The 20,982-nt window shown below is 57.4% G+C and overlaps 2 protein-coding genes across 2 annotated transcripts in view; one reads left to right on the forward strand and one right to left on the reverse strand.

Moving 5' to 3' along the window:
• ADAMTS7 (ADAM metallopeptidase with thrombospondin type 1 motif 7) overlaps positions 1-2,019 on the forward strand; it is a 39,149-nt gene extending 37,130 nt beyond the window's left edge. The window contains exon 24 of the mRNA XM_038533690.1: positions 1,847-2,019. Coding sequence (XP_038389618.1) covers positions 1,847-2,004 — 158 coding nt within the window. The 3' untranslated portion in view covers positions 2,005-2,019. The remainder of the gene's footprint in view (positions 1-1,846) is intronic.
• A 2,096-nt stretch (positions 2,020-4,115) lies between these two features.
• TBC1D2B (TBC1 domain family member 2B) overlaps positions 4,116-20,982 on the reverse strand; it is a 67,012-nt gene continuing 50,145 nt past the window's right edge. Inside the window, exons 9-14 of the mRNA XM_038533691.1 lie at positions 20,035-20,228; positions 17,182-17,676; positions 14,640-14,757; positions 9,516-9,701; positions 9,254-9,375; positions 4,116-6,391 (exon numbers count right to left, since the gene is read on the reverse strand). Coding sequence (XP_038389619.1) covers positions 6,196-6,391; positions 9,254-9,375; positions 9,516-9,701; positions 14,640-14,757; positions 17,182-17,676; positions 20,035-20,228 — 1,311 coding nt within the window. The 3' untranslated portion in view covers positions 4,116-6,195. The remainder of the gene's footprint in view (positions 6,392-9,253; positions 9,376-9,515; positions 9,702-14,639; positions 14,758-17,181; positions 17,677-20,034; positions 20,229-20,982) is intronic.

A 20,982-nucleotide genomic window follows, 5' to 3' on the forward strand; every position in this document is an offset into this window, starting at 1 on the left:
CCCGCAGTCACCCAAGGAACCCCCCCAGGCACCCTGCAGATACTCTCAGGCACCCCCAGGCAGGCAGCCTTCTCTAGTGCAGAAACAGGGGAGGCAGCAGACTTGGCCCCTAGTTGCCGTGTGACCTCGAGCAAGCCCCTTGTCCCCCAGGGTCTCAGTGAGCCGCCCAGTGAGGCCAGGCCTGGGTGCGCCTCCGTCTCCAGCTCTGCAGGAGGAGGAGTGCCCAGAGTGTGTGCTGCAGCCGCAGGAAGCGGCCTCCCTTCCAGGGTCCTGCTGGCTGCCTGTGGCCAGCTGCTTCCTGGCCAGCTGTGTCCTCCTGGAGGAAGGGCCCGAGCCAGAGGTGGCAGTGGACACAGCTGCCCTCGGGGCGCTAAGCACAGGAAGCTGGCCCTGGAGCCACACCTGGGCGCCCTCACCAGCTGGGTGGCCGTGGGCTCCATGTCCCTGTCTGGGCCTCCCCTTCCTTGAGCACAAAGGGGCTGAGAGCCATGCATAGGGAGGGGGCGGGGAGAGCTAAAGCCAGGTCACTGTCGACTGGGGTCAGGAAGGAGCCGAGCAGCTTGTGTGTGTCTCAGCCATCTGCCCCGGGCCCCCAGGACAGTCTGTGGTCCTTGGGCTGGCGGTCAGCGCCTCGGGGACCTCGCTGCCTTCTCCACAGTGGCTGGCTCCTTGGCAGCCCAGCCTCCTCCAATCCTGTGGCCTCAGGGCCCAGTGGAGGTGCCACCCACCCTGCCCCTGCCGCACACAGCCCCGGCCAGAGGCCGCCAAGGCTCCTTCCTGCCTCTCACCTGGGCTCGGGGAGGGGGACCCATGGCGGGGAGAGGGTAGAATGGAGGCCGGGTCTCCGGAGGTCGGGTGGATGGAGGGGTGGTCAGGCGGCTGAGCCACCAGCCGACCCAAGTGAGGAGTTGGGGGTGGAGGCCAGCTCGGGGGTGACGTGGGCGCCAAGATCCTGAAGCTCGGGGATGTTTTGATGGTTTGTGGGGCAAGACGTTTAGAAAGCCTGGAAACTCCAGGGCGTGCGGTCAGCCCGGTGAGGCAGCTGACCTAGCGTGGCCCACATCCGTTTGTGGAGGTGGGCGTTATTGACAGAGGGAACCCCCTCCCCCCGGGTTAAGAGGCTCGCCCGAGGTCACACGGTGCACACAGGATGCGGGTGTGCAGATGCACAGCTGCTGCCCGAAGCCCGGGTGGAGGACCCAGCCTGCTGCCTCGTGCCCTCTGCGGGCCCCCGGGGCCGCGGGCTTTCCTGTCCTCCTCCCCCGGGACGCCCACTAGAGGCAGCTGGGGGCTGTCAGCAGGAGCGGGAGCGAGGCCAAGAGGCTGGAATCAAACCACTTCCCAAAATAGCTGCGACCAGCACAGGGCAGCAGGGCCGGCCAAGCCCCGCCGTGGACAAGCGTAGCCCGCAGCCTTCCTGTGTCCTCCTTGGGAGCCGGGTTTTACCCCCAGGGTCACACCGTCTCTCTTTGGGCCTCAGGGCCTGGCCTCTTGGAGCTCGGGTCTGTGAGCGGAAGCTGAGGCTCAGTATGACCCGGGGGCTTGGGGGGCCGGGGGGGGCGGTCGGGGGCGTCCAGCAGGGCAGGTGCACGGCAGGGACGGCGGGGGTCGGGTCGGGGGCCGAGTCTCCTGCAGGCTGGTCTGTGGCGGTGGAGGTGGGGTCGGGGTGGGGGTCTCAGAACCTTCCCCCTGGAACGCTGACTCGGCCTTGCCAGCGCCCCCCTCCCGAGACCTCTGGAGTGCTGAGGCCCTGGGGTGGCTGCCTGCCGGTGTGATCCCAGAGGGTGGCCCCCCACGGGGTGCTGGTGCCAGCTCCATCCTGAGGGTCCCTCCCACCCCAAACCAGGCTGCGAGCGGGACCGCCTGTCGTTCGGCTTCTGTGAGACCCTGCGTCTGCTGGGCCGCTGCCAGCTGCCGGCCGTCCGCACCCAGTGCTGCCGCTCCTGCCCCCCGCCGGGCCACGGCGCCCCCTCCCGCGGCCACCAGCGCATTGCCCGCCGCTGACCCGCCCCAGCGGGCTGCCCTGACCGACCCCCCCACCCAACCCCCCCAGACGCACGGACCTCATGCCCCACTGTGGGCTGCACCCCAAAGGTGCTAACCTGGCCTGCTGGTGGCAGGCCGGGGACCCCTCCCCCAGAAAAGGTATTTTTTTAATGGTCTGCATAACCTTTATTATTATACATAAACGAGCACCTACAGTTTCAGCGTGCAGCCTGGCTTCCTCTTGCGTCGGGAGAATTTCAGGTTGGAGCCCGCCCCCCGTCCCCATCCTCCTGAACCGCCCGCCCTCACATGCTCCCGGGCACCTCCGGACAGGTCTGGTGGCCCCCGCAGCTGCAGAGGTGGGGCAGGTCCAACTTGGCAGAGGCCGGTGGGGGGGCAGTGGCCCCGCTTAGCCTGCACCCCCCACTCCGGGGCCGCAGAGCCGTGGTTTCATGGTGACAGGGTCACATCCCACCTCAGGCAGCCAGGCCCTTCCTGTGTCCAGCAGGACCTGCCCCCCAGGGAAGACGGGGAGGGGGCTGGTACCCCGTTAACATGCCTGCATCAGAGGAGAGGAGGAGGGTGGCCAGTGGAGCTGGTGACCCCCAGGGACTGGAGCAGATGGGCGGCCACCGCCTTCCTGGCCTTTACATGTCCTGTTTTGCCACATGCTCTGTGCTCAGAGACAACGGGGCTGGTCACAGGTGGTTCCTGCCCCCACTGCCACCTCAAGTGTTGGGCTCCCCCCACGCTGACCTGTGACCTTGCACCTGCCCGCCACGGCCCCTTCCCGCCTGCCCAACCTGGGTCCATGGAGCCTGTGGACACAGCAGGCAGCAGAGGGGTGTGAGGTGCCCCAAGAGTGAGGGAGGCGGCTGGGGAAGGGGCCACACGCAACCAGGCTGACCAGGCCCCTCCTGGGGAGTGCCACACGCAACCAGGCTGACCAGGCCCCTCCTGGGGAGTGGCCTGTGCAGGTCCCAGACCTTACCTCTGGCCCGAGCCTCAGACAGGACTCTTCTATAACCCGCTCACCAGTCCTCCTCCTAGAGGGTTGACTTCCCTTCTCCAGATGGGGGGACACCAAGGTTCAGAGGGGCCCAGGTGCCCCTGGGGGCACCTGCAGGGGATGCCACATTCCACCATGTGTGCCAGTCATGGTCTGCAATGTGCATGGTGGTCCCTGAGCAATGTGTACGTTGTGAGGCCATACGGTCACGTGTGGCTGGGTGAGTGTGTGGAGGGTGGGGCGGGTGGCGGTCACTGAGACAAAACATGTCAGAGGCTGAAGCGCCTGTGCCCAGACTGGTCCCTACATGGAGGGACGGACAGTGGTGCCCACCCGCTCTCTGCTCACACACCACACCCCTTCACTGACGCACTCTACGGGCCCGAGAAGCCAAGGCTCCGAGTGGGTCTGGCCATGCCGTCCTGGAGCCCTCCAACTGGACAGGCCCCATGGTGTCTTCACGCACAGACGGTGGGTCTGAGGTCACTCAGGAAAGTGAGTCACCGAGGCATGCGAGAGGCGGGCAGGGGCATCAGACTTCCTGTGTTTGCAACAGTCCTGCGGCCTGAGGAGGCCCTGGGGACCCACGCACTGTCCACTGCAGCAGCCCTTACAAGGAAGGGGGAAGGGGGCCTCTGCCCTGGGGCCGTGACCTCAGGTGCCCCCAGCCTGGCTGAGTCTGTCCCAGGGGAGACAGGCTGGCTCTGGGATCCTGGCTGGAGCCCCCTCCCCCACACCATGTAAAGACATTTGGTCTTAATCATTCTCGGGTGTTTTTCTAATGATGGGGGTGAGGGGGTGGTGTCCCCCACGGCAGCTGGGCCTGAGTGGTGAGCCCAGATGCAGGCGAGGCATGTCACAGCTGCGGCTGGCGGGGGCGGGTGGGGGAGCGTGGGGGTGCTCCAGCTCCCAGCTCAGCCCCCGGGCTCCCAGTTCACCTGTGGCTTGGCCCCACCTCCCCAGTCAACTAAGGGAGCAAACTTGCCCCTGCACCCCTAAACCCCTGAGCAAACCCAGAGTGGGACCTACAAACAGCTAGTGCAGGTCAGAGGCCCCAAGAGGTCCTGTCCCCCTCTGAGTCCTGTCACGAGCTGGTGTAACTGCATCTCAAACCAGAATATACAAATTAGTAGTTTATTTGGCTTTTTAGTATGACTGTTCCAAAATACAACTCAGAGTATAAAAGCTGCATGACCTAAGGGGAAGTCAGCTGCCACCACCCCCCCATGCAGGCCCTCTGGGGGCACCCGCCTCCCACCTGCAGGGGCTGCCCTGGGCAACGTGCAGGAAGACAACAGTGTGTGTGTGTGGGGGGGGGGGGGTTGTGCAAGAATACAAACATTTAGGTTAAAAAAAAAAAAAATGGACTGGCTCTTTGCTTAGAACACTTCCTATTGGATACGACGTGGTAGGAGAGCACCCCCGGTCCAGCCCTGGTGCCCTGGCTGCCACGGGACAGCTGTCATTAGCAGGACCATGGGCAGCACAGAAGGCCCTACTGACCAAGCCCAGGACTGAAGCCGGGGCGGAATGAAGAGCAACTCAGGCTGCTTGGCCTGACACACACACACACACACACACACACACACACAGTCATAACACAAGGGGAGAGCTCGTTGTATAAAATAGATGTATGTAACCTAGAAAAACCTTGATAAAAATAGTCTATAAAAATATAAACTGTAGTGAAAAATATACAAAAGTATTAAGAAATGTTCAGCCCATAAAACACAAAAACCCATCCCTGTGCAAGGTGACAGCTGCCCTTGGCTGTGGTATGGGCATCTAGGCAAGAAGTCTCCATGGAGACAGCAGAGGGGGGTACCCACGCCCTGCGGTTCTGCATCCTGTCCCGCGTCTGGGCCCAACCACGCACCCTTCCAGCCTTCGAGACACCCAGAGGGTGCACAGCCTCCAGGAAGGTGGCCCCAGTCCATTCCCCCAACGACCGCACTGCTCTCACACCACGGCCTGGCCTCAACAACTGCCTGGAGACCCCTGCACGGTGCTGCTGGCCACCCGGGAAACCATGGCTCTGGCCACACAGCAGGCACCATGCCCAATCCAGATGCTTTTAAGATAGGTCTTTTTGGGGGCGACACAGACATTCCTAAAGGCAGCATTCCCCTCCCCGCCCCCACAACTGGATGTGTCAGTTCCAGGGGAAATCAGAAATAAACTAGAGTCTGATCCTGCTGGGCATCCTCACTGTAGTCCTCTCACTCGGCAGTGCGGGAGCTGGGCAGGCAGGGGTCTCCAGTGGGGTCTACGGAGGGCAGTGAGAACGGCGCTGCGTGTCTGCCACCAGAAGCCAAGAAGGGAGTGCGGAGATGCCAGCCTGGTCAGGATACCGCTGAACAGGCCGTAACAGGAGAACGTCCGTACTTAGGAAAACACACTTCCTCAAATTCCGCTCAACACTTAGGCTGCATCTAGTACATTTAGGGATTACTTCCAATTTCTCCAGGTAGTGTAAAAAAAAATTCTACTTTAAATGATTTCTTTCCTATTTGAATAACACTGAGCCAGGAAACACTCTCATGTCCACACACATATCAGGGATGGTCTGCAGAGAGACTGACCCAAAAATAACCTTCCTGGGGCAAAGCCTCTGCATTGCTTCAAAAACTGCTCTGGCTGTAGAAGTGCGTGGGCAGCCTGACCTGCAGGAGGCAGCAGTGACCCCACAGCGAGCACCACGCTGACCCTGGGGATGGCGGGAGGCCAGCTGCCAGAGCGCAGGGGCAAGGCACAAAGCTATGCCCAAGCGAAGGCCCTGGCAGCCAGCCTCCCGGCCATCCAGCAGGTGGAGGACCCCCAGGGCACCAGCTGTTCTCCAGAAAGCCAACAGTGACACCCAGCAGCTATACCACTGCCCTGAGTTCCCAGAAAAGCTTCCTCCTTCCCTCAACCAAGGCCTCCCCAGGGGTGGGCCTGCCTGGCAGGACGGTGTCCACAGAGTCTCAAAGAGCCAGAGATGTGTGCACCGTGTGACGGCATGGAGATGGCCATCGACAGCAGACCGTGCTCCGAGTGGGAAGGAGAAAGTGCAGGGTGGCTTTGGACATCTGCCCAGCAGATTTCCAGAAACCATGGGCATTACATTCGGGCTTTCAAAGGAGCAGAGACGCCTCTGTGGGTCATCCTTTTGGCACACTTTGGTTGTAAAGGCAAGAAGAGCAGCGTCATGGGTGGAGCACTCAGGTGTCCTCTTCTTCATCACTGACCAGCTCCCCCTTGTCAGGGCTGCTGTCCCGTTCACGCAGGAAGTCCTCTCGGATGGCCTCCAGCTCCGTCAGCTCCAGCCGGACCTTCTCCAGGTGGTAGGCACGCCGGTTCCGGATCTGGCGCAGGGGGAATGGGTTTAGGTCCCCAAATGAGATGCTGATCAGCTTCCTGGCAGGACACAGGACAGGGACAGAGGTCAGCAGGGCAAGACACAGGATGGGGCCTGACCACTGCCGGGCTAGACACAAGCGCTGGCTTGTGTGTCGTGGGGTGGGTAAAGTTCCTTCCCTTACTGGATCCTCATTCTCAATCTGGATGCTGGAATAATGGAAGAGCCACCTCCTGGGGCGTGGAGCTCCTCACACTGCCACCGGGAGCACTAGGACAAAACCTGGGACTGACCGGGAAGGAACAGACGCCCAAGCCGGCCCGGTGGCAGCTGTCACACTACCAACCACATCACAAGGGTCGGGCGTGGTCTACAGACCGATGCGCACTCCATGGCTGTCACACTACCCGCAGCTCAGGCACCAATCCCACTAACTTGCCCCCAGCCACTGGCTGGTGGCAGAACGAACAACCAGAAGGTGTCCCACAGCCTGACTGTGGGTTCCAGCACCAACTGGGGCAGCCCGGCCCCCGGGGGAACAGAAGTCGGTTCCTCCAGCACCAAGCCCCCCACTCCCACTCAGCCGGCCCGGAGGCTACTCTCCCCTCCAGCCCCCAGGGGAGGCCATCGTGACACAACATCGCCTCAGGCCTCCTGCCACCAGCCGCGGGAGCCGCCTTCCTGCAAGCTCTACTGTGTGTGACATCAGCCTGCGATTCTCAGACACCCACCCCTCAGAGAGCCTGACTCCAGAGCAGCCCCCGCATGAGGCCAAAGGTCAGGAAGGCCCACTTCCAAGTTCCCAGAGTGTTCTAGAACACAGGTGTGGGAGAACAAGGCAAGTGTGAGCAGAGCCCAGCTCAGTGTAGACTTACTGGGGCCCATGCACCCCACACCTAGTGTCTGGCTACTGCTTTGCTACAGGAGGCAGACACAGAAAGCGCTAAGTTAGAGTCCCATCAGCCCCGCGGGCAGGGGGCAGGGGGTGGGCAAGGGTGCTGCAGCCCTGCTCAGGAGACAAGTAGATGTCCCACAGTCAGCTAGGGCCAAATAGCTCCAGGAACCCTGCACAAGAGCAGCTTAATCCTGTTATCCCGCCATCTCCTGAACACTCACCTCTGCAGCCTCCCCCTCCTCTCTCCCGGAACTGCTCAGTTATGGGGAACCACCGGGCTGGGCAACCACCGGGCTGGGCGGCTTTAAAATCCGGGGTCCCAACCTGCCTCTGCGTTTGCAAACCGGCATCCCATAGACTTCAGCGTCCTGAAGCCAAGGGCAAGGCGGCTGCCCCTGAGCTGCTTATAAGTTGGTGCTGCCGCCAAGGCTGGAGGGACCAGTGGTGCCCTCGACCTGCAGCCATGCCCCTCTCGGCTTAGACCTTGGGCAAGGTTGGTGGACACTCTCAAGCGTCACCTCAGGACTCACACTCAGCCTCTCACTGGCCAGTGCTACCCTCAGGCGTCGTGTGGCAAAGCTGAGGTCATGGCTACGGGTAGGTCAATGTGCCTGATTAATACCCTAAAAATCCACTTCCTGAGCAAAAGGCCCTAAAAACAGTGACGACTTCTTAGGATGTCAGGTGTGGCCTCCACCAGCCAGTCCTCTTCCCAGCATCCCCTTCCCTGGGGACCTCAGCCCCAGCTGCCCTCCCCCCTGCCCTCCCATGGCCGGCTCACCCTCCCCTGTGCTCTGGAAGCTGCCCCACAGCGAAAGGTGCCCTTAGGCTTCCTGGGGGCCCTTTGGGGTTTGAAGCAAGTTGTGACACGTCAGTGGATGGAGACGTCCATATAGGGAGTCACAAGAGGCATTTCATGATAAAAGGGAAATTAAAAACCTCAATAAGTAATGCAGACCTTTAGCAAAAGCCACAGAATTTCAATAAATCGTTTAATTTCTACACAGTCCAGAATGGGCGTCCTACATCCTGAGACAAAGCAGCCTCCTCACGTGCTGCACTCACGCCCTGAAAGCATCTATAAGCCCCAGATATCTCTCAGTGGAAGGACCTGTGACTCTCATGTGGCTGGGCGAGCCTGATGCAGGAGGGCTCTGGTGTGCGGGGAAGGCGACTCGCACTCGGCACCCAGTAGCAGAGAACTGTGACCCCCATGGCTCCAAGCAGTGCCACCTCCCCACCCAACCAGCAGCAGGTCCGTAGGAGCCCCCATGGGAGCCCTGGGAGGGCAAGCGGGACCATAGTGGCTGCCAGCCACGGTCAGGGCACATGCATGACAATCACCCAAACAGGTGATGCCTTGTGGCCAGGGAGATGCACCCCCTGATGCTTGGTGCCTGCCCACAAGGCCAGGGTCTTCTCAGGTGCACTTCTCTGCCCTCCAGTCTCCTCTTCCATGACTAGGGGCACCTCAGGCCCCAGGCCATGCTGACTCCCTGGCCTCCCCCCTGCCAATGCTCCTGTCTTCCCAACACCCCTGTGTGGAGGCCCAATCCCACCCAGGCCACTTCCACGGCCCGAGACACATCACCTCTCACGTCTCTGCTGCTGCTCCAGCTCCGAGCCCAGGGCACCCTCTCCTAGGTGCCCCTCCACACCCCACCCACCTCATCCTCCCCCTGCACGTGCCCTGTCCCAGGCCCGGGCCTCCCCCAGGGCAGCACCCAGACCATCAGGCAGTACATCCCCCTCAGTTCATGTCAGGGGCTGTGCCTCCTCTGTCACCTTGGCACATGGGGGAAGGCTCACCACACCAGGAAAACCCAGGAAACACTCAATGAACACACAGATGCTGCTCTGCCCATGGGACGTTGTGTTGATTGGATCAAGGACAATCCATTCTCCCCATTCCACCCCATTGGTGGAAGCCACCGGATGTCCCCAGCCTTTTCCTCTCCTCACTTGCACAGTGGGAAGCAGGTGCAGCACCCCTACTGCTTGCCCCCTGCCCCCCACAAGGATTCACCTGGCATCAAGGATTGTTCGAGTGAAGTAACGGAGATACTTGAATATGGCCATCGAGTCCTGCAATTTCAGGATCTCCTCTTCCTTGTATTTGAAAAGTGCCAGGGCAAACCTGAAAATGACCTGTGAGAGCATGGGGACATCTGTAAGCTCAGGGCTGCCTGGGCAGTGGCTTCCCGAGCCCCAGGCCCTCCCATGGCAGCACACCAAGGGGTCACTCCAGCCCATGGTGACCTTTACGTGTCTCTGGTGAGCAGACCCACCTTCGGTCCCTCGTAGAGGAAAGAGTCCCATATCTTAAAGAGGATATCACTGACGACACTGTCCACAAACACCACCAGAAACCAGTTGAACGTGATGAGGGTGTAATCCACGTTGTACTGGTCCAGGTGTGCATGCAGTCGAGGCAGCTTCTCGCTCATGAGGTCTCTGAACACCCGCTGGTCCACCTGGAAGGAAACAGAGGGAAGCGTTGGGTCTGCTGGGGCGCAGAGCATGCCACCTGAGCCCTGGGCACTGCTGTCCCACATGCCCACTATCACCAGGGCTCCTTGGCCTGAAACTGACTCCCATACTTGAAATGCTCGAGAAATAGGCTGCTACGTGAGTTCAGGGCTAAGAGGGCAGAAACCAAGTCCTGGACCCAAGGGGAGGTGCAACACCAGCAGGTGCTTCCCCTAGATGCCACCCAGGTGTGGGGGCGGCATGGGGGCAAGGGTCCCAGGGTCAGGGGCTCAGATGGGCCTGGGTACCTCTCTTATCGACGGGTGCCCAGGGCACCTGTCACCGGCTCTCACAGGCTGTGCTGGGGGTTCCACGAGCCACATGTAAACCACCTGCCTCCACCTCATGTGGACACAACGCCCTGCTGAGCATAGGCTCCTAGCGAGCTCGCCTCCACCCAGAGGAGCGAAAAACTGTGTGGGGGAACCAGACGCCCGGGCTGCTGAGACAGCTGTGGTCAGGGGCCTGTTGAGGACGCATGGGTTGCGCTCTCAGAACCACGGATGGATCCCAGACAAGGACACTGGGGAGGCAGAAGCCAGGGATCCACTTGGGCCCGACCTCGGACTGGGACCCGCCCCTGCCCCATCTGTGCACACAACAGAGGGACAGAAGCTTCACTAATCATGCAGTTGCACATCAGGACGCTTTGATGCTTCACCTCTACTCTGTTCACCTCTGTTCAACCAAAACAAAAGGACAGCTAGAGCCAACCTAACACGACTCCATGTGTCTCTACCACCGCAACAAGATGCCAGTCGGGCTCTGAGCAGGAATGATGTGGCTGGACATGCACTTCAGCCCCACCGTGGCCCAGGGGGTCCAGCCCAGCCGGTGCCAAGAGGGCAGGATCCCAGGATCGCTGTGGCCCTGGAGACCCAGACAGGACACTCCAGGAGCGGCCAGGGGCGGGGAGTGGATACGGAGCCACTGAGGACAGCAAGCCACGCATGCGGGGCACCACAGGGGAGGACGGGAAGCATGTGACCCTTGTCAGCCCCCATGAGCCCCAAGGCCATGTGGGAACCACACACTGCCAGCCAGCCGAGCAAAGGTCAGCAGAACCCCCGAGGAGCAGCTGGAGGCCGCGGGAAAGAGTGAAGTCACACTGGCTCCACGGGCTCTGCCCTAGGGACACCGGCAGACACTCAACTGCACATGAGCCAGGTCAGGATGAAAAGTGCACTGATTCTCGGGGTCATCGAAATGCTAAAGTAACTACAAACAATCTACATAAACATGTAAAATAACATTTTTTAAAAGTAAGCTCCACATCCAGCATGGAGCCAACACGGCACTCGAACTCATGACCTGAGAGGAGATGGATTCGGATGCTGACCGAGCTGCCCAGGAGCCCCTAAAATGACACTTTAAAAGTTTTTTGTTGTTGTTGTTGTTTTAGGAAAACCTGAAACTTTAAAAAAAGCCCACTGTTCCTCCTTTTTGGAAGTTTTCCTTATTTACATGTATGGAAGCCTTATCAAAAATGTGTTTGACTTTTTAACAAAAATGCCTGATTAGATTCAAGTCGGTATCACTGGTTGAAATTGTAAAATTTAAAAGGTAAAATAAAAAACTAGAAAGTTTTTTATAAAAATGATTCTAGAGCAGCCCAGGTGGCTCAGCGGTTTAGTGCCACCTTCAGCCCAGGGCGTGATCCTGGAGATCTGGGATCGAGTCCCACATCAGGCTCCCTGCATGGAGCCTGCTTCTCCCTCTGCCTGTGTCTCTGCCCCCCCACCCCCCACCCCCATCTCTCAAAATAAATAAATAAAATCTTTTAAAAAAATGATTCTAAAGAGTTTTAAAGTCCTCTCAGTGCATAAAAGAAGCAAAATACAAAAATCACCTTGGAGACATACATTTTAACCAATTTGTTTTCTGACTAGAACAGGAGACAAAGTTTCAATGACCTAAACTGGTTGAAACAAATCATCATGAATACTCTTCACAGACTTAACAGACAAGCAAGCACACAATCCACTGTTGAAGTGTCCCACCACCCCACCCTGAGCACTTAACAAGGCATCCGGGAGAAAAAAAAAAGCAAAAAGGAAATACATCAAAATGCCAGTTGTGGTCCTGAGCTGCCTGGATAAGAGGTGACTTCCAGTTTCTTCTGAACATCTCCCGTGTTCTCCTGTATGAGCACCGTGACTTCCACAGTCAGGGAGAAACAGTCTCCTTAGAGTTTACAACTATGTTCATGCAACAAAATGATGCAAATTTTATCTTAAACCCACATACTTAAAATAGCTTTCCCTTTCTGCCTATAAGGATAATTTTACTGAGTTTTTACAATCTAAGCATTAGGATAAGCTCATAATGTGTCATCTGAATTCGACCACGAGCACTCCATCGAAGGGGAGTATGATGCTCATCTGCCAGATGTGGAAACTGAGGCAGGGGCTGTGCAGTGAGGTGGCCCAGCTCCATGGCTCACAGGCTGGAGGGCCTGGCTCCATGACAGATGAAGGCTTCTTTCTTATTCTGAAACACGGCTATCAGTGATTTTGAGTCTCTAAAGCTATTAGCTTCCCGGTATCTGTGACACACAGAACTTTATTTACTGACCTCTTCCCTCCCACCAGACAGTTGACTGCTGCCTCTTCTCGCTGCTGCTCATTTCCTAGTTTACAGAATATTTCTGGCAAAAATAGCCTCTAAGTGGGGCACCTGGGGGGCTCAGTCTGTGAGCACCTGGCTTCAGCTCAGGTCACGATCCTGGGGGTTCTGGGATCGAGCCCCACATCGGGCTCCCTGCTCAGCAGGATCCGGCTTCTCCCTCTGCACCTCACCCACGCTCATGCATTTGTTCTCTCTCAAATACATAAAATCTTAAAAAAAAAAAAAAAAAAAAAAAAAAGCCTCTAGGTAACTTAGCAAAGTAACATGATCAAAGGGAGAACAGCTGACCTCTCCTAGAACCAGTCAGCACCCAGGACCTCCCGTGATCATCCCGTGGCATTCTAGGAGGCAGTGGGCGAGGCCCAGACCCCAGCCCGGGCCCTCAGTGGTGGCACTCAGGCGAGCTGCTCAGTGTCTCTGACCCAGTTTTCTCCTGAGAACAATGGGGATAATGATGCCTCCATTGGGATGGTCTTGTGCAGCTGCTGGCACGGGCTGGGCTGGCACACACTCATGCCAGCTCCCTGCCCTGGCCAGAGAGCCCACGCACGCTCAGCCACTTGCTGCACTGGGTGCCAGCAATACTACATGGAAGTCGGGACTGCCAACCAGCTGCAGGACAAGCACACAGACGGGATCCCGTCAGACAGCTGCCATCCCCGAGGCCCGTGCCAGAGCAGCAGGAACAGCAGCGGGCCTCAGGTCGACTTGGGAAGGCAGGATGCAGCATAGGGGACACGGAGGGAACAGTGGCCTGGGGAGAGGCATCACGGCTTCACACCGAGGACGAGGCGAGACTGATGAGCAAGTTCTGTCACAGGGCACCCGATGCTTCCAGCAGGGGACACGGCGATGGGGGACAAGGTGGACCCCGTGACTGACACAGATGGGGGACACAGGCAATGCAGTGATGCAGGAAGGGATGGTGCCCTGATGGGGGTCGGGGGTCAGCGGCAGAACGAGAGCCACCAGGCAGGCGGCAATGACCAGAAACCTAACCATGGGGACGCCGAGGGAGAGGAATGAGGAGAGTCCAGGCTGGCAGACAGGGGGTCGGGGGACAGGCAGTAAGGAGGCTGTGATGAGGACCCCTTTGACGGCAGAGATGCAGATGTGTAGCAGAACACATCCAGGGCCCAGCCAGGTAAATAGAACCCATCCTGAATGTTTACTATGGAAGGACATGGTCACACGGGTGACAGGAACTGGGAAGCCATGCGGCTCATGGTGCGGTGGTCTAGAGGCAAGGGCAGAAAGTCACCCCCAGGCAGGAGCAATGGCGGGGAGAGAACTGCCTTTGATCCCCTCCTGACACACGTGGTCTCCTGTCAGAGCCTCTGCTGGCCGCTGTAGGGCCTGTGAGCAAGGAGCCCTGGCCTAGGCCTGAGGAGCTGCTGCAGAGCCAGGACTGCCCATGTGGGGACGCCCCTGGGCTCTCCTGGCAGAGTCTCGTCACCCTGGCTTTAGGCTCCAGCCATGGTGGGCATGACTGCACCCTCACGTCTGCAAGGAGGTGACTGCCGCCCCCATGCCAGCCCCGAGTCCAGCATGGCCTCCGGCTGCTCCTAGCCAGGGGGGACTGTGGGTCCTGACACAGCCCGCTCCCATAGGCGCATGCCCCTCAGGGGCTGGAGGGCGCCCCGCTGGCCGGACCAAACATTCCTCAGCACCGCACCATTGCCGAGATCCATCCCAGCCAAGGCTCCTTCCTGTCTCTGGTCTGGGGGTTCCCCTGGCCTCCCCCACCCCTGCTCTTTCACAGGTGCCTCCCCTTAGAAATCTCCTGCCTTACCTCAGCTTCTTGGAGAACCTGAGCCAACACACCAGGCTCCCAGGCATCCCTGGACTGCAGCTTAGCTGCCCAGGCAGGCAGGCAGGCAGGCTGTGTCCAGGGAACAGCTGAGCTGGGGGGTGAGGGGGGTGGATGGGGACAGCTGAGCCCAGGGGGGAGGGGAAGGGCAGCTGAGCCTGGGAGGGGGTATAGTGTGGACAGCTGAGCCTGGCGGGGAGTGGGGGGACAGCTGAGCCCGGTGAGGGGAACAGTATGGACAGCTGAACAGCCACCATGAACAGCAGGGCTGCAGGGCTGGTCCACTTCTTGGCCATGTAATGTCAGCAGCTCCCCCCACTCATGCTCAGCTGGGCCCAGGGTCTGCGGCCCTGCCTCAGGGGTCAGTGGCCGAAGCCATGCACAGGACCTCCTCCAGCCTGAACTCCCCCCAATGCCAACTGAAGTGTGGTGTTTGCAGACGTACCTGGGACCCCAGCAGTGTCTTTGTGTAATAGTCTCGAGGCATGAACACTTCCACAATGGTAACGAGACACCAGAAAGCATCTTCTTGCTCCAGATACAGCAGGGCCACAGCCACCAACCTGCAAGCAAGTGGGCAGCAAGGTGAGTGCTGGCGCCCTGTACCCTGTGACCCAGGCCGTGAGGTGCCAACTGTTCAAGGCCACAACTATCTCCAGTCCCCCAATAAACGACAATGAGTAAGCATCCCCAGGCAAACGAGGCATTTTGTCTTTGTCATCTCTACATCTGATGTGGGGCTTACACTCGCAACCTCAACATCAAGAGTCACACACTCCACCAACTGAGCCCACTTGGCGCTCCAAGGGAGGCATTTTCCTAAGTTTGAGAAACAAAGTTATGATTCCCCTAACCTTTTCATTTTTTCATTAAAAGGTGATGAAATTCTTTCCCAATGATCCACCAGCTTCATTAAAGAAAAAAGCCTTAGCTAATGCTGCTAATCCTTTCATATACAAAACATCCAGCGATGAGTGTAAGAGATAACTAATAAAGGGGGTTTACAAACGACCGCTCTCGGGGGCTCTGCACCCACAGTGGGCACAAGGGGGAAGGAGGCATGGCTTCTACTGCCAGGGTGTTCCTAAGAGAGACCCGGGGCCGGCCAGGACACCGTCACCAATCAGGGAGTAACCCATGCAGGGATTCCTAGGCTTGGCTCCCATGGCCATTAGACAGGGTCTGGACATGGCGAGAGAAGCGCCCCTCTCTTGGCATCTGGAATCTGAGAGCCTCGTCTCTGACGTGAAGCTTCTCTGCCTCACGGAAAACCCTTAAGCCAACTCTCAGAGGCTGTTTTGGTTTCTTGCTTCCTACATAGAATTATAATGGACTCATCACAAACTAAAAGGTTAAAAGGAGGGATGCGGGGTGGGTGTGAAGGGGATGCCTCCTGCAGGCCTGACTGCGCTGACCACAGGAGGATGGCCACAGCAAGGATGGACAGAAGGCAAACCCACAGCACCCATGGTGCCGGGACGCGGGGCCAGCCGTCCAGAGCCACCAAAGCCCTGCAGGACATAGCTCTGAATCATCTGATGTTCAAGACGACAGGCCTGGATCACTCAGAAAAGGCTAATGCTTGTCTACCAAAGTTCTGGGTTCTTAGGACGCACATATAAAATATTTGGAAGACATCCAATAAAATGGTTAAAATGAAGAGGCCCTAAAAGTGATGGGTGCAGATGGAAAGCTTCCATTTTCTGGGGAAAAATGAATCCTGTGACCACACCAGATCAACGGGGTGCTAGCATACCCCCACATAAGCATGTGCAAGTCCCCGCTGGGTCCTTTGGGCTTCAGAAGTTTTCAGCTTCTGGAAATTCTCAGAGTGAGCATACCACGTGAATCACGGATTTAAACAAAACAAGACTGCTTCCTCATGCAGCATCCTATTTACAGGCTTGTTTTGTTTTTTGTTCTAAATGGGGGCTGTGGAGGAGTGGCTGAAATCCCTTTCACTTCCAGGGCTCAGGGGCTACCCCATCCTCACCACCATGGAGGCAGTGTGACCTCCTGGAAACCTTTGGTTTGGAAATCCCACTTGAAAACCTTTCTTCATGCAACACTGTGATTTGAGATGCCAACAGACAGCCCTTCCTGGAGGTCTGTACCCATGGAGGAGGATTTAAGAGGCCTGTGAACAACCAGAATAAACCTAAGCATTCAGAACTCAGCACACGCACTTGGGTTCCGGGAAAATCCCTAGGAATGCACACAGAGCTTCTCCCTTCTTCCTGAGTCTGAAGTCTAAGCAGCCTGGCTGCCCCCTCCCTGCACGCAGAGAACGTGAGTGTAGTGCCTGTGTGAGCAGGAGGTGTGTCAGCCAGACCAGGACGGGCACAAGACACAAAGCAGCCGAGCACAGCTCCACATAGCACAGACCTCCATGTGTTCTGTGGCCTTGTCTCACCCCAGCCTGGCTCCAAATAAGGAGCCTGGGTCATCACAAGAGGTGAGAGGCTTTCCAGTGTCCTCTGTCCACAGATGCGTGGATGTGCAGACACCCGCAGGAAGACACTGCTCCAAAAGGCCCTATTTCGACCTGCTGAAGAGCCATGTGGGGCATTCCTGATCCCCAAAGACCTTGCATAAACAGGAGTGGCCACCAGTGTCCACTTCGTGCGTTACGCACAAAAATTATAAGAAATTATAATTATAATGAAATCAAACTTTTGGTCAAAACCTGACAAGAGCAAAAGGGACTCAGAATAAGAAAACCTAGTTGATCCAGATAATGGGAGTTTGGTGGTGGTGTTTTATGGAAGGTTTTATTAGGCTCAAACTGACAACCCCAAGATCAAGAGTCGAGGCCCCACCTAAGCCTGCCAGGCAACACCAGTTCCTGGTGCTCCCTGAATGTATGTTTCTCTGAATTACTCCAGAACTGGGGATGGTGCATGAGAAACTGAGTGGATGGCTGGCTTCCCCTGGGCGGCCAGGAAGGGGGCCAGAGACAAACAGGAGGCGCCGGGCCGAACACCCACCTGTTCAGACCCTGACAATAGCCAATATCTGGGTTCCTCCAGGAGAAGGCTAGCAGGACGTTGCGTAGCTTCTGTATGCCTTCCGAGGTGGGGCAAGAGTAATGCTTGTTGGTGGGCAGGGTCCGTAGCAGGTCCAGCTCGATCTGCTTGGAGGCTGGGTTCTGCTTCTCCAGTGCCTTCTGCAGCAGTGTCTGGAAGTACCCAGGCTCTGTGTTGTCCTTGAACTTGCGGGTATGCAGGTCCACGCACCACTTCCACACCGTGGAGCGGTGCTCATGCGGGATGCCTGCACGGATCAGGCTCTTCAGCTCCGGGGAGCATGCCATCTCACGGTTCATTATGCTCGCAAAGTAGTTCTCCCACTTGACGCCGGTGGACACCTCCTGGGTCTCTGTGAGGTGCAGGGTCTTCAGGTCTAGTGCACGGACCTTGGCCACCAGCTTCTCCTCCTCATCATCCTCTGGGACAGTCCTAAACCCATAGATGTCATACTCGCTGTTCAGAAAAACAGAAGAGAAAATTAAATGACAGGATTTTGATAAAAACTTCCAGAAAACAGAAAAGGGCCTCAGCCCATGGGGACGTGGCCCCTAATATGGGCCCTGGGAAGGCTGTCAGGTCTGGGTAAGTGGCCATCTCCATGGGAAGAAATGAAGCTAGATCTCTTCTTGACACCTGGAAAAACATTGATTCTAGATGGTTTAAGGTCCTACATGTGACAGAAGAAAACACAGGACATACAGCAAACACAAGGCTGGCAGACGGGCCACGTGAATGTGCGTTTACAGTAACATGTGTCCATCCATGTAACTATCATGTTTGAAAAAAATCGTTTTAAAAGCTGGAAAGGTGAGAGAGAGCATATTGGCATAAATAAGGGATAAAGACAACGTGGCTGCAGAAGGCAGGACAGGGACCCCAAGGACATTCAGCACCCCCGCCTCAACCCTGTATCCAGGCCACATAATGTGGCAAAGGCACACAGAATCGAGGGCAGAGAGGTCACCCTGGGCCATCCAGGGGCCAGTGCATGCACAGGAGCCTTCACGGTGAAGGAGGACAGGATGGGTGCAGACCATGGAGGAAGAAGAAGGGGCCAGAGCCCAGGGACGCCCATGGCCCCCAAGTGGGTAAGGCCATACCCAACAGCCAGTGTGGAAATAGAGCCCTTACTCTACAACCCCGGCAACACTTGCAAGAGCAAGGACACTCTGGAACCTCCAGGAGGAACAGCCTGTGACACCTCAATGGTCCAGTGAGACCTGCCCAACAGCTGGCCCACAGCAGCGGAGGACTGTACACAGGGAGAGCTGTCATTTCACTACTGCGGCGGTGAGGACCTGCAGGGTTGGCCACAGGAAACCAGTACAGGGGCCTCTTGCACCCCGGATGTCAGGCACGCAAACCTGTACAAATGCTGTGGGAACGGGACCCAGCAGAGCTGGAGATGCCTTCCCCACAGGTCAGGGATTCACTTCTAGTCTACGCTCTAGAGCAGCTCACACACAGACATGCGGAAACACGATGCCCATCTCACTTGTCACACAGGGACATGGCAGGACCCTGTGTGTCCACCTGGAGGAAGAGCAGTAAAGACAGCGAGAGAAGAGCGCCACCTGCAGCCCCCACGCTGATGGTGCAGGACACGCCTGGGAGCTACATGGATGCTGAGGGGACATTCAGGAAGCCCCACGGAGATAAGAACACCATGGGGCTCCAGGGTTATAAAGTGTCATCAGTGAGAAACCAGAAATACATATGGAAGTTCTAGATATTCCAGGAAAGGGGGCGCCTAGGGCTCTGTCAGGAAGCGTCTGCCTTGGGCTCAGGTCAAAACCAATAAATAAAATTTTAAAAAAATAAAATACTCCTGAAAAAAACAGAAGGTGCACCTGGGGGTGGTCACGTGACTACTACATTATGGGTTAGAAATTTTCCTTAATAATGAGCTAAAAACAAATCAATACACACAGCTATTATTCTGCTTACCTGCGAAGTTTGAAAATGTACAACATAAACAGTAAGAGTCCAATAGCTCACGAGGGAGGAAAATCTGTACCCCAGAGCAGCCTGTCAGTCCCGCAGCCCCAGTAGAGAACACAGCGTGGAGCTGGTTGGACAGGCCGGGGGCTGTGTGAATGCAGGCAAGTTGTGTCCCTTCCTAACCTCAGCCTCAGGCTCCCTGAGCCTCCTCCTCAGCCTCTGCAGAGGGACCATGAAAACCTACCCTCACCGACGGTTAAACATGTGCTTGCAGGTAAAGCCCTGGTGCAGCTCCTGGCTTCCCCTGGACTGAATCCATCTGCTGGCTCCTCCTCCCTCCAGCATCTAACAATCTCACTTTTCAGAAAATCGCCCATGCAGGATACTAATGGGACATCCCTCATGGGCTTCCAGACTCCACAGCTCTCCGACAGATGTGTGACACTGTGTGTCCGTGGCACAGGACAGACCCTCGGTGGGTGTCAGGCCCTGGCCCCAGGCTAGCTACACGCTCTCCTCATGCAGGGAGGCCCCTCTGCTCTCCAACCACGTGTGGGAGCAGCTGCATCTCAGGATGGGCTCCCCCTCCTGCGGGAACTGGCTCCCAGAAGGACTGGAGCTATGGTAGAACCACTGACCCTGACACGTTTTGGAGAGAGGCCTTGTACTCAATGACCTGGCCTGCGCCCAGCTCTACCGCGTGCTCATTACGGCAAGCACATCGGGATTATCTGTCCTGATGACATCCGGTGCTGCCACGAGTGTGCAATGGAACAGACTTGCATCAAGTCCTCTGTGAACCACAACTGCTGTTGAAATGGGACATTGGAAACAGGTCCCACCGCCTGCAACGATCGCCAGTGCCTTTACCTGACGAGATGTGGCTTCACAAATGCTTGCTCCGGCTGCTCCGAGCCCTCGACTTGCAAAGCGTCCTCCAGCAGCTGGGCTATGACGTCGCGAGAAGGCCCCTGTTCTTCTGAGCAAACTGGCGTCTTCATCTCCTGGAGCAGGATCAAGTACTTGCTTTCTATCTGGCAGAGCTTTGCTTCCAGGCTGGAATACTGCAGACAACAGGGAGATTACCTCCACTGGCTGAGAGACACACAACACTGGGTGCCCCAAGCAGCCAATGATGCCGCAGACTGCACTGAGGACAGAAGAGTCATTTATGCCTCAGACCACCTGTCGTGTTCACAACGGACGGCCCTGGGCACCCCTCCTTCAGGGGCACTGGCACAGAGGAGGGTCCTGAGGTCACACTGAGCATCACCTGGCATGCAGGCCGTGAGCAGATGCCCGTGCAGCACTGACATTTCCCAGGACACCACACTCTGGGGCCAGCTCCCATCCACTACCTCATCTGACCAGACACCCTAGGACCACGTGGATTCAAGTCCAGGAAGATGCAGTGTGCTCCATTCCAAAGGTACACAAAGTACACACAGGGTGGCTGAGAGTGCCACCGAATGCCACTGAATGCTACCTGAGGACGGCTGTCACATTGGAGCTGCTGTTCCGGCCACAACGTCGACAGACTCAGGCTGACAGGTCCCTACCAGCCCCGTTTATAGATGGGAAACCCATCCACACAATAGCAAAAATCACAATCCAAACATCCTTCATTTGGGGATGGTGAGACTCTGATGAGGACACATCAGGGCACCTCTGCTTGTCTTCACCTCAGACACAGTGATGCTCTGCACCCCATGTACTTTGTATTTCAGATTCAGTGACTGCATGCCCCCACGTGGGGGCAGAACTGGGTTATGGCGTGCCCACTTCTAAAGGTTTCTGTGGGCAGCCCTGGTGGCGCAG

This window comes from Canis lupus, chromosome 3 (genome assembly GCF_011100685.1).
Source record: "Canis lupus familiaris isolate Mischka breed German Shepherd chromosome 3, alternate assembly UU_Cfam_GSD_1.0, whole genome shotgun sequence".
NCBI classification, from domain to species: domain Eukaryota; kingdom Metazoa; phylum Chordata; class Mammalia; order Carnivora; family Canidae; genus Canis; species Canis lupus.